The sequence below is a fragment of the Antechinus flavipes genome, chromosome 3 (genome assembly GCF_016432865.1).
Source record: "Antechinus flavipes isolate AdamAnt ecotype Samford, QLD, Australia chromosome 3, AdamAnt_v2, whole genome shotgun sequence".
NCBI classification, from domain to species: domain Eukaryota; kingdom Metazoa; phylum Chordata; class Mammalia; order Dasyuromorphia; family Dasyuridae; genus Antechinus; species Antechinus flavipes.
The window spans coordinates 617,311,595-617,323,488 of record NC_067400.1 but is presented as its reverse complement, the minus strand read 5'-3'; the positions used below and the strand labels follow the sequence as shown (position 1 = coordinate 617,323,488).

General features: G+C 61.4%; 1 protein-coding gene across 1 annotated transcript; it reads left to right on the top strand.

The window, feature by feature from the left end:
* The first annotated feature begins 602 nt into the window (after positions 1–602).
* BCAM (basal cell adhesion molecule (Lutheran blood group)) lies at positions 603–11,332 on the top strand. Its single transcript, XM_051989439.1, has 15 exons — positions 603–779; positions 2,812–2,939; positions 3,159–3,387; positions 3,632–3,702; positions 3,857–3,953; positions 4,855–5,037; positions 5,252–5,388; positions 5,714–5,873; positions 7,292–7,407; positions 7,520–7,661; positions 9,156–9,292; positions 9,551–9,686; positions 9,778–9,916; positions 10,691–10,808; positions 10,907–11,332. Exons 1-15 carry the CDS (start codon positions 680–682, stop codon positions 10,910–10,912), a joined length of 1,899 nt encoding a protein of 632 aa, XP_051845399.1. The 5' UTR covers positions 603–679; the 3' UTR covers positions 10,913–11,332.
* Positions 11,333–11,894: the final 562 nt, after the last annotated feature.

The following is an 11,894-nucleotide window of genomic DNA, read 5'->3' as shown; positions in this document are numbered from 1 at the left end:
TTCCACTGGAAGAACCCAGCCTAGGTTACTGGTTAAACTGGGGGCAACTGGTGAAATTGGGAGAGCCCAGCCCAGGTCACTGGTCAGACTGCAAAAACCCAGCCTAGGACACTGGTTAGACTGGGAGAAGCAATCTTGGTCATTGGTTAAACTGGAAGAACCCAACCTAGTCAATGGTTAAACTGCATACAACCAGTCAAAATGGGAGAGTCCAGCCCAGGTCACCGGTTAGAGTAGAGGCAACTAGTCAGATTGGGAGAGGTGGGCCCGGGGTACTGGTCAGGGCTTGGGTTAGCCCGAGAGAGCCCACATAGGGACTCAGTGAAATTCGGAGAGCCCGGACCAAGTCACTGGCCCGGCTGGAAGTGACCAGGGATCTTGCTGTCCAGATTCCCCGCGGGCGACGGTGGGAGCGGGACGGGATTGGACGGTGGCAGGCCGGGAGGAGGTCGAGGCTGCCTGCGGGCGGGCGGCGGTGGGAGGTCCTGGCCGCGAGCCCGGGCGAGGGGAGGGGGGACTTTGGGGGCCTGGAGGAAAGGAGGGGGGAGGCGAGGGGCGGGGCCTAGGGGCGGGGCCTCCCGCTCGGGCTCTCGGAGCTACGTCCCCAGCGAGAGAGAGACTCGGAGGAGCCAGCGGTGCCTTCGGCCCAGACGCCGCCTCCCCTGCAGCCCGCGGCATCATGGAGCCCCCGGGCCCGGGCCGGGCCTCCCGCTCCCGCCCCCTCTCGGGCCCCGGCCCCGGCCTCCTGCTCCTGGCGCTGCTGCTCGGGGGAGCCCCAGGTGAGGGAGCGGGCGGTCCCGGGCGCGCGGAGGCAGCGGGGGGGGGATGGACTGGAGGGGGCGTGGGGCTGGAGTGGAGCGCGATCGGAGGACGGGTCCTTTGGGGGAACGCTCGGGGAGAACTCCGGGGACCCCAAGACAGAGGGGCGTCTGCAGGACCGAGGGGTCCGCCCCCCAGTTCGGAGCTGAGGAGCGGGGGGAAGGATCCCGCAGAACTGGCGGCGGAGATTTCGGGGTGGAGACTGGGGGGAGGGGGAGCCCCGGGACCGACTGGAAAGGGAACTCGCGAGTTAGCGCCCCTCACCCCCGGGAGCGAGCGGGGGAGCTGGCGGGGGGGGGCGCCCCGAGAGGGACCCGAAGGGAAAGAGCCGAGCCGGGGAGCGGGCTGGGAGGGCTCCGGCAGGTGCCGCCCGGGACCGCGGGGGCAGGTTCTGAGACTCTCGGGGAAGGCGAGAGCGGCTCCCCGCGACCCGGACGGACGGGGAAAGTTGGAGCTCTCTCCCGCTCAGGCTCATCCCCCTCCCCTCCTCTCCCCACTTCCTGGTCCCACCCCACCCCCACACCTGCACACCTGGAGGGCGGAAGGGGGAAGAGACCCGGAGACCCTGAGATCAGAGGGAGATAAAGAGATGGGAAAGTGGAGACAGCGGCAGGGAAGCCCCAGAGAGACAGACACAAAGAGACAGAGACGGAGAGACGCGCACTTCACTGGGGGGATCGGAGAGACACGGGGGCGGAGTGCGGACGGAGTGAGCGCCCCTTGGGAGGGGGCAGAAACAGGGGCAGACCGGAGAGGGAACCCTGGGGGAGAGGGGGAGAGGCAGAGGGAGACCGAGAGAAACTCGACAAGGGCGGGAGGGAAGTGAGGGCGCAGACAGACAGAGACTCCCCCGCGGCCCGGGTCAGCCCGGGAAAGGCAAGGGGACACAAAGCCCAGGGTCCTGCCGGTGGCCGGGACCCTGGCCCCAGACGGCCCGTGCCTAGTGCCCAGCTGCCCCGGAGCACGCAGGCCCTCCTCCTTGCCCTGCCAGCCATCACTCAGCAAATCCTAAGCCCCTGGGGCTGGGTGGGGCCTGGCAAGGAACTGGCAGAGCCAGCCCGTGCGGGATGCCCACCCCGAGGGCCTGTATTTCTCCTCTGGTACCTGGACCTGTCCTCTCCTCCAGATCCCAGCAGGGGATAGTCAAGGACCCCCAGCCCAAGGCTCTGGGCTCCCCTCCCCTGCAGGAGCCAGGCCACAGGCTCCCCAGCCTCCTCCTTTAGGGCAGGGACCCAGGCGTCCTCGCCCCCACGCTCTGAGCATCTGAGCCCCTGGTTCCCTCATCCCTTCAGGGACCCAGACATCTGGGCCCCCAGCCCCTATTGCCCTCAGCCTCCCCCTGCACCCTCTCCAGGCCTCTTTTCTCCTCTCATGACTCATTTCTCTCCAACCCTCCCCTCCCAGAGGGGTGAAAAAAGAGGACTTCATAGAGTTGGGGGGGAGAGGAAGGGGCTGTGCCTCCCGAGGCAGGTCTGGGCTGGCCCCACCTCTCCCACATTCCTGAAACCTGCCCAGCCCTGTCCCCCCCCATCCACCTCCTCCTCCCTCTCCAACTCCCCCCGGCTCCCAGGAGGCCACAAAGAAGGGGCTGCTCGCCAGCTCCCTGGGGACCCAGAGACCCCCCCAGAGACAGAAAAACGAAAGAGATCTCGAACCACAGAGAGATGAGTCTGAGAGGTCATCAAACGTGAAAAGGCCGGGGCAAAGGGAGCGGGACACTGAGAAAGCCGGTCTGAGACACACCCCGAGACTGAGAGACACCAAGGCCGAGACCCCCGGAGGGAGAGATCCAAATAGAGAGACCTGGGAGAAGAGGGACAGTAAAGCCGTCCCTTGTCACGTCTCCCCTCCCATCAGCTTGTGGGGACCACTGGGCGGGGGGACGGGGCCTGTCCTCCAGCAGGTGAGGGGATCAGGGCTCTGAGTCCCCAGAGGGCAGAGCCCAGGGGGTCCAAGAACGGGGGCTACAAATCTCCGTCTTCCTCCTCCCAGGCGCCCAGACGGAGATCCGCGTCTCAGCACCCCCCGTGGTGGAAGTCCTGAAAGGGGACCCCGTGACCCTGAACTGCTCCCTCTCGGGGGCTGGAAGCAAGGAACACGTAACCCTGAAGTGGTTTGTTGTGAGTGCCCCGTGCGAGGGAAGAAAGGAGGGAAGGAGACAGCAGAGCTTTAGAAAGCAGAGGATGGGAGCCAGAGAGAGACCAGGGGAGCTAGAGGCGACAGAAGGAAGAACGGAGGCTGGAGAGGGGCAGGAAACGGCCAGGGCTGCCGCAGGGAGAAGGGAGCTCGGGGCTCGCCGCAAGGCGCCCGACCCGCCTTTCCCCGTGGTCTCCCCGTAGACGGACCGCTCGGGAAACAGCTCTCCGCTGGTCGTCGCCGCGGGGAGAACGGGAGCTCTGAAGAGAAACGAGGCCCCCGACGTGAAGCCGAGCGCTGCCTTTCATCTGCATCCCAACGGGTCCCTGCAGCTGCTCTCCGCGGAGATGGGCGACGAGCGGGACTACACGTGCCAGGTCCTGAGCGGGACCACGGAGCAGGGCCGGGCTACCAGCCACCTCCGAGTCTTTGGTGAGCCCCGGGGTCTCCCGGGAGAGGGGGGAGGCTGCCCGGGGCGAGATGGGGGGAACGGACCAAGGGAGAGAGAGAACTGGAGAAGAGACAGCTGGGGAGGGAGAAGGAAGGGCAAGGACTGATGGGAAGAGAGAGATGAGCTCATCTGTGGGGATGAGGGAGGAATCCCACTGAGGACAGGGGAGGGTTGGAGCAAGGGGGACTTCCCCCTGATGGGACCCTTCCTCCCCGTCCACCACAGTGGCCCCCGAGCCCCCAGAGGTCACCCCCAACAGAGGAACGATTTCAGTCGTGGACGATAAAGCTCATGAGGTAGGAGAACCTCGGAGAGAAGAAACAGGCCTTTCTGGGGGGCTGAAAGTCCTGGGGGTCTGAGGGCGGGGGCTACCCGGGGCTCTGACGGGGCGGAAGGAGGGGGTCCCGCCATTCGAGTCTCACAGATCTGATGGCCGGCCTCCCCCCCCAGATAGCCACCTGTACCAGCCGAAATGCCAATCCTGCCCCCAGCATCAGCTGGTACCGGGACGGGCAGGCCCTGCAGATCCCTACAGAGCTGAACGGGGGTGAGCTGCAAGGGACCCTGGCAGTGGTGGGGACAGACCTCAGGGACCCGGCGGGGGACAGACAGAACTAAGGGACCTGGCAGGGTGGGGGGGACAGACAGAACTAAGGGACCCGGCGGGGTGGGGAGGACAGACCTCAGGGACCCGGCGGGGTGGTGGGGACAGACAGAACTAAGGGACCCGGCGGGGTGGGGGGGACAGAACTCAGGGGCCCGGCGGGGTGGGGGGGACAGAACTCAGGGGCCCGGCGGGGTCAGACCTCAGGGACCCGGCGGGGTGGGGGGGACAGAACTCAGGGACCCGGTGGGGGACAGACAGAACTAAGGGACCTGGCGGAATGGGGGGGACAGACAGAACTAAGGGACCCGGCGGGGTGGGGGGGACAGAACTCAGGGGCCTGGCAGGGTGGGGGGGACAGAACTCAGGGGCCCGGCAGGGTGGGGGGGACAGAACTCAGGGGCCCGGCAGGGTGGGGGGGACAGAACTCAGGGACCCTGGTGGGGGGGGGACAGAACTTGGGGACCCGGCGGGGTGGGGGGGACAGAACTCGGGGACCCGGTGGGGTGGGGGGAACAGAACTCAGGGGCCCTGTGGGGTGGGGGGGACAGAACTTAGGGACCCGGCAGGGGGTGGGGGACAGAATGTAACTTTTGCCATCCCAGGGGATCTCTATCCCGAGAGAATTTAGAATTCACTCAGAGCCGTCTAGTGCAGCCTTGTCATTTTACAAGAAAGGAAACAGGTTCCGCTGTTTCTCGCAGGCGGGACCTCGGGGACGGCGCAGAGGCAGCTTCCAGCGGTCCGTTGCCTCGGCCAGTCCCAGGGACGCCCGCAGACCGCCTTTCGTGGGGGAGGTCCGGCCGGGCTCTGACGACCCCCCGTCCTTCTGTTGCCCCCCCAGAGCTCTACGCCGTGAGCCGCACCGTCCGAGAGGCCTCCGGGCTCCAGTCCCTCACCAGCATCCTCTACCTTCGGCCCAAGAAGTCCGACCGCGACGTCGCCTTCCACTGCAGGGCCACCTACCAGCTGCCCGGTGGCCAGCAGGGCCAGCAAGACGCTGCGCCCTTCTATCTCACCCTGCACTGTGAGCACTCTGCCCCCCGGCTCTGATCCCCTTGCTGCTTCCTCTCTGACCTCCCCCCCAGGCCCCAGTCTGTGATCTCGGACCGTAGCAGGGGGGCGAGGCTCAGGCCCCCGACGCGGGGAGCGCTCTCCACCTCTGACCTCTGGACCCTCTTTGATCTCTTGACTTCACAACCCCAGCCTGCCTCCTGAACCCTAACGACTTCCGCCCCCAGATCCCACAGAGAACGTGCAGTTCTGGCTGGCCAGCCCGGCGGCCACTGGCGGCTGGGTCCGAGAGGGGGACACCGTCAGCCTCCTTTGTCGGGGAGACGGCAACCCGGCTCCTGAGTACATCTTCACCCTGGACCAGGTACCCTCCCCTGCCCCCCGCCCTTCTTTGGGACCCCCACCAAGATCTCCTTCCCCGCCTCAGATGGGGGAGGGGATCCCTGACTCCCTGCCGGGCCGAGCGCCCCCTCCTGGGACCCCCCCAACCTTCTGCTGGGCCGAGCGCCCCCTCCCGGGACCCCCCTGACCCCCTGCCGGGCCGAGCGCATTTCCTGGCCCTCGCCCCTCACCCTGGGAGCCCCCTCCCCCTGTGCCCCAGAGGCGCCCGGTGCCCGGGAACGCCCCCGCCGGGAGCCCCCAGATCGCTCGCCCTCTGAGGGAGCCGCGTTCCTTCCCGCCCCCACCAGGAAAAGAAGGAGGAAAAGTCCCTGGAGACCAACACGAACGGCAACCTGACCCTGAGGGGCATCTCCCGGGACCAGAGCGGCTCCTACCAGTGCGAGGTGGCCGACTTCGACGCCGACCCAGAGGTGGAGCTGGTGCGGAAGCTGGAGATCCACGTGGGATGTGAGTGAGGGCTCCCGGGCAGCCTCTTCTTCCCCGAGGGACAAAGCCCTTCTCCCTCTGGGCCGGCCCCGAGAACCCCGAGGGCGACTCCAGCCCCCGCAGCTCCCTCGGAGGCTTTCTGAGCATGTGTGATCCCAGCAACGGCTGCAGGATTAGTTACCACGTCACCTGGGCTGTTTCCAGCTCCATTTTACAGATGAGGAAACTAAGGCAGAGAGCTTCGATGATTTGCCCAGGGAGGTTAATAAGGATCTGAGGCAGGATCCGAACTCGGGTCTGACTCCCAGGGCAGTGCTCCCTGTTAGGCCACTGCCCGGCTCTTTTAGGCTGGCTTCAAGGCTCTAGGATCTTGTTCTCTGAATGTATTTGGAGCCGTCTTGGTCGTCCCCCCAAGAACAAGGGCATCCTTTCTATCCCCACCCCCATCCCCAAAGGCCCTGCAAACAGAAAGACCCTGAGGAAGAAGGAGGGGGGGGAAGGGAGGGGGACTTGTCCCAACCTATCTGCTCTTTGTGATTTTTGATTCTCTTCTCTCTCCTCCTCCTCCTTCTCCCTCTCCCCTTCTTCCTTTCCTTCTTTTCCCTCTTCTCTCTTCTTTTTCTGTCTTTTATCTCTTCTCAACCTCTCTCTGTCTCTTTTTCTGTCTCTCCTTTGTCTTTCATTTGTCTTGTATCTCTCTTTTCTTCTTTTTCTTCTCTCTCTCCTCTCTTCCTTCTCCTCTTCCTCTCTTTCCCTCTGTCTCTCTCTGTCTCTGTGTCTTTGTCTCTCTTTGTCTCTCTCTTCCTTCCTCCCTCCCTTACTCCTTCTCTTCTTCAATCCCTTTCTCTCTCTTCTCTCTCTCTCTCTCTCTCTCTCTCTCTCTCTCTCTGTCTCTTCTCTCTCTGTCTCTTCTCTCTCTCTCTCTGTCTCTGTCTTTCTCTGTCTCTTCTCTCTCTGTCTCTTCTCTCTCTTCTCTCTCTCTCTGTCTCTCTGTCTCTCTCTCACTCTGTCTCTTCTCTCTCTCTCTCTCTGTCTCTTCTCTGTCTCTGTCTCTGTCTTTCTCTGTCTCTTCTCTCTCTCTCTCTCTCTCTTTCTCTCTCTCTCTCTCTCTCTGACTCTCTCTCTCTCTCTGTCTCTCTCTCGCTCTCTCTGTCTCTTCTCTCTCTCTCTCTCTCTCTCTCTGTCTCTTCTCTCTCTCTCTGTCTCTCTCTGTCTCTGTCTCTGTCTCTGTCTTTCTCTGTCTCTTCTCTCTCTTCTCTCTCTCTGTCTCTCTGTCTCTCTCTCGCTCTCTCTGTCTCTCTTCTCTCTCTTCTCTCTCTGTCTCTCTCTCTCTCTCTCTCTCTCTGTCTTCTCTCTCTCTCTCTGTCTCTCTGTCTCTTTCTCTCTCTGTCTCTCTCTGTCTCCCTCCTCCTCCTCTCTGTTTTGTCTCACCCCCCCAGACCTGGACCCCCTGGAGCTAAGCCCAGGAGAGAACGTGACGGTGCCCTTGGGGGGCACCACAAAGCTGGGCTGCTTCGCCTCTGGGGACCCGACCCCCAAACTCTTCTGGACTAAGGTGAGGCCAGAGGGCCCCTGCTCTGCCTTTGGCTTCTCGGTGCTGGCTCTCTGCACACCCCTCCCCCACTCCCGCAGTTCTCACTCAGTCTTTGCACCCTTTTGCACCCCAGGATTCCATCCCCCTGGACCAAGGCCCCCAGTTCACCCTCACCAACGTCTCGTTCACCTCGGCCGGCGTCTACACCTGCGAGGCCTCGGTGCCCAAGCTACCCGGGCTCACCCGGACCCGGCACCTGCAGCTGTTTGTGCAAGGTAAGTCTGGGACCGGAAGGGCTGGGAGGGGGCCGGGCGCGGCTGCAGGGCCCTGCCTCCCACTGACCATCCTCCTGCTCTCTGTGACTCCCTGCCCCTCACTTTGTCTTCTCCCATCTCATCTCTTCTTTGATTCCTCTCTTTCTCTTGACTTCCCTTTCTTTTTCTATTGATTCCTCTCTTTCTCTTGATTTCTTTCTCTCTTGATTTCTCTCTTTCTCTTGATTTCCCTCTCTCTATTGATTCCTCTCTTTCTCTTGATTTCCCTCTCTTTTTCTATTGATTCCTCTCTTTCTCTTGATTCCTATTTCTTTCTCTTGATTTTCTCTTGATTCTTCTTTCTTTCTCTTAATTTCCCTCTCTTTCTCTTGATTCCTCTCTCTCTTGACTTCCCTTTTTTTTTCTATTGATTTCTCTCTTTCTCTTGATTTCCCTCTCTTTTTCTATTGATTCCTCTCTTTCTCTTGATTTCTTTCTCTCTTGATTTCTCTCTTTCTCTTGATTTCCCTCTCTTTCTCTTGATTTCTCTCTCTCTTGATTCTTCTTTCTTTCTCTTGATTTCCCTCTTTTTCTATTGATTCCTCTCTTTCTCTTGATTTCTTTCTCTCTTGATTTCTCTCTTTCTCTTGATTTCCCTCTCTTTCTCTTGATTTCCCTCTCTTTCTCTTGATTTCTCTCTCTCTTGATTCTTCTTTCTCTTGATTTCCCTCTCTTTCTCTCGATTTCTCTTTCTCTTGATTTCCCTCTTTTTCAATTGATTCCTCTCTTTCTCTTGATTTCTCTCTCTCTTGATTCTTCTTTCTTTCTCTTGATTTCCCTCTCTTTTTCTATTGATTCCTCTTTCTCTTGATTTCTCTTTCTCTTGATTCTTCTTTCTTTCTCTTGATTTCTCTCTTTCTCTTGATTTCCCTCTCTTTCTCTTGATTCCTCTTTCTCTTGATTCTCTTTCTTTCTCTTGATTCTCTCTTTCTCTTGATTTTCTTTCTTTCTCTTGATTTCACTCTTTTTCTATTGATTCCTCTCTTTCTCTTGATTTCTCTCTCTTGATTTTTCTTTCTTTCTCTTGATTTCACTCTTTTTCTATTGATTCCTCTCTTTCTCTTGATTTCTCTCTCTTGATTTTTCTTTCTCTTGATTTCTCTCTCTTTTTCTCTTGATTCCTCTCTTTCTCTTGATTTCCCTCTTTTTCTCTTGATTCCTCTCTTTCTCTTGATTTCCCTCTTTTTCTATTGATTCCTCTCTTTCTCTTGATTTCTCTCTCTCTTGATTTTTCTTTCTCTTGATTTCTCTCTCTTTTTCTCTTGATTCCTCTCTTTCTCTTGATTTCTCTCTCTCTTTCTCTGGTTCCTTTTCTCTGCGTCTCATCTGGGTCCCCTTTCTGTCTTTCTCTCCATTCCCTTCTGTCTCTGTATCTCTCCCTTTCTCTGTCTCTGTCCCCCGGTCTCTCTCCTGTGTCCATCCCTGTCTTTGTTCCTGTCTTTCCACACCCACCAGGCGAACCAGAGCTGAAGCCAGATGAAGTACAGCCTCAGGGCAGAAGCGGCTGGACGGAAGGGGATGAAGTGACCCTCACCTGCTCTGCCCGGGGACACCCGACACCCAAGCTGAGCTGGACTCATGACGGGGAGCCAGTAAGAGACCCTCGCTGCCGTCGTCCCCTGAACCCTCCGCCCAGGGACCCCGGCATCTGGGGGCCGCCCTTGGGAGGTGGCTGGAAGCCCCCTCCCCGAACTCTCAGACCCAGAGCTCTGGCTCTCCTCCCTCCTGTCCGACGGAGAAGCCGTCTGACCCCTTGACATGTCGGGGACCCAGGTGTCCCGACTCGACCTCCCCAGCCCACCAGGGCCACGGGCCGGAAGGACCCCAGCCTCCTGACCTCTGCCCCCCAGGTTAACAGAATCATCGGTGGCTGGGTCCAGAGTTCACTGAAACTGAAGGTGATGGGAACCGTGGCCAGGGAAGGAGTCACCTGCACGGCCTCCAACCCCCTGGGGAATGCCCAGCACACCTTCCACTTTGAGGCAGGTGAGCCTACCTTGCTGAGGGCAAGGGAGGGGGGAGGAGCCCAGGGGCCGGGGAGCCCCTTCTCTTGCTGACCCCCTCTCGTCTCCTGCAGTGGCCCCGCAGGCCCCCCAGGCAGGCGTGGCCGTGATGGCAGCCGCCGTCAGCGTGGGACTCCTGCTCCTGGTTGTCGCTCTGTTCTACTGCATGCGCCGGAAGGGCCGCTGCTGCCGTAGCCGGGAGAAGGTGCCCCCGTGAGTGCGCCCCTGGCCCTCCCCTAACTTCTAGCCTTCCCGACCCTGACTCTGAGCATTCACTCACTAAGCTGTCTGGGCCCCAGGCAGGGGCCGACCTGGCCAGGGCCCCAGGACCACCCAAACTCTGCCACAAAATAAGGACGGAGCACTCTCAGGGCTGGGGAGGACCATCCATCCGTGGGGGGGCAGGGAGGACCATTTCTGTGGGGGGACAGGGAGGACCATCTGTCCATGGCGGGACAGGGAGGAACATCCGTCTGTGGGGGGACAGGGAGGACCATTTCTGTGGGGGGACAGGGAGGACCATTTGTCCATGGTGGGGCAAAGAGGAACATCCGTCTGTGGGGGGACAGGGAGGACCATTTCTGTGGGGGGACAGGGAGGACCATCTGTCCATGGCGGGGCAAGGAGGACCATCTGTCCATGACGGGGCAAGGAGGAACATTCGTCTGTGGGGGGACAGGGAGGACCATCCGTCTGTGGGGGGACAGGGAGGACCATCCATCCATGGGGAGACGGGGACACAGCCCTGGGACAAAAGGAGCCATCACTCTTAGAAGAAGTGGTACTTGGGCTGAGCTTGGGAGGGCCGCAGCCAGAGGCGGGGGACGACATCCCAGGACAAAGGGCCTGCAGACACGAGGGGACCAGAAGGGGGCTCCCTTCGGACCTTCCCCTCGCTCTGTTTGCCCCGGACCCCCCTCCGGAGGGTTCCCCCGGGACTCCCGCCCGACGCCTGCTGTTGACCTTTGTCCCGTCCCTCCCTCCCAGGCTGCCCCCGGAGCCTGAGTCGAGCCGTCCCGGCATGGATCGCCCAGAGCAGACGGGCCTGCTGTCGGCAGGCGGAGGCGGAGGGGGCGGCCGTGGAGGCCGTGGCTTTGGGGACGAGGTAGCGCCGGGGGCCTGGCTCGGGGAGGGGGCCGGGGGCCGGGGGCCGGGGGCGGGCAGGACCCCCTAACCCTGGGCCTTCTATTTGCCCTTCCACAGTGCTGAGACCAGGACTCTGGCCGGCCCTCAGCCCCACCTTCCGTCTTTCACCAGGCTCAGAGAGAGCTGTTCGCAGGTGGTGGGAGCGGGGGGCGGGGGGTACCCTCAATCTGGTCCCAGCCACCTCTCCCCCCACGCTTCCTTCCCCCGCCTGAGACTCAGGATTTGGGACCGGGCCTGGGCGGCCCGCCCTTCAGAGACGAGGACCTCCTCCCCCGGCCCCTGAAATATCCCCGGGTTCTTGGCCCGGGGCCTGGCCTGGGAGGAGGGGGTCAGTGGAGGAGCTATTTTTACCAGCCTCTGAGGTCTGCCCTCCCTCCCTTCTACTGTAAAGTCTGACACTGGATCCCTGCCCACCCCTCACCCTTCCTTCACCTTGGTCAGAAACACTGGAGACTAAATAAAGGCCGTCCGGCAGCCCACCCACCCCGGCCTCGTTTCTGAGCTCACCGCCGCGGGGCCCCGGGGGAGCGTGGGGGCCACGGCCGCCCCGCCCGTTCCGGACCCCCCACCCCCATCCCCAATCCCCGGAAACAGCTGACCAGCATTTGGAAGGAAATGAAGCAGGGAAAGTTAATGAGGTCCGACCGGGAGGGGGTGGGGCGCAGATGGGCCGGGCACCTAGGCGGCCCCGAGCCGGGAGGGTCCTGGGAGCCGCTGCCCTCCTGGGGAGGTGGGCGGGCTGGGCCGGAGAGGCCGGAAAACCAAGCGAGCGCAGGGCTCCTGCAGCTGCTGCTCAGAGGGCCCTGGGGAGGAGGAGCGGGAGCCAGCGCCGACCGAGGAGGGTGGGGGAGCCCCGCTGCGTGGGAAAGCCGAGGCTCGAGGCGGGCCGCTCCGTCCCAGGGGCCAGTGTCCTTGAACAAACTCCCTCTGCCGCAAAGGTCTCCTTTTCCCCATCTGGTCAATGCCAGAGCCCCCAGTCTTAGATTCTAAGGTTCCCCCCAGCTCTTAGATCCTGGATTCTAAGGTTCCCCCCAGCTCTTAGAGC

Excerpts from the sequence above, each read along its gene's own strand:
- BCAM (XM_051989439.1), top strand. The coding sequence starts at position 680 with ATGGAGCCCCCGGGCCCGGGCCGGGCCTCCCGCTCCCGCCCCCTCTCG. Across the intron at positions 5,874-7,291 it reads GCTGGAGATCCACGTGGGAT|ACCTGGACCCCCTGGAGCTA; the intron begins GTGAGTGAGGGC and ends TCACCCCCCCAG. Across the intron at positions 9,917-10,690 it reads AGCCGGGAGAAGGTGCCCCC|GCTGCCCCCGGAGCCTGAGT; the intron begins GTGAGTGCGCCC and ends CCTCCCTCCCAG.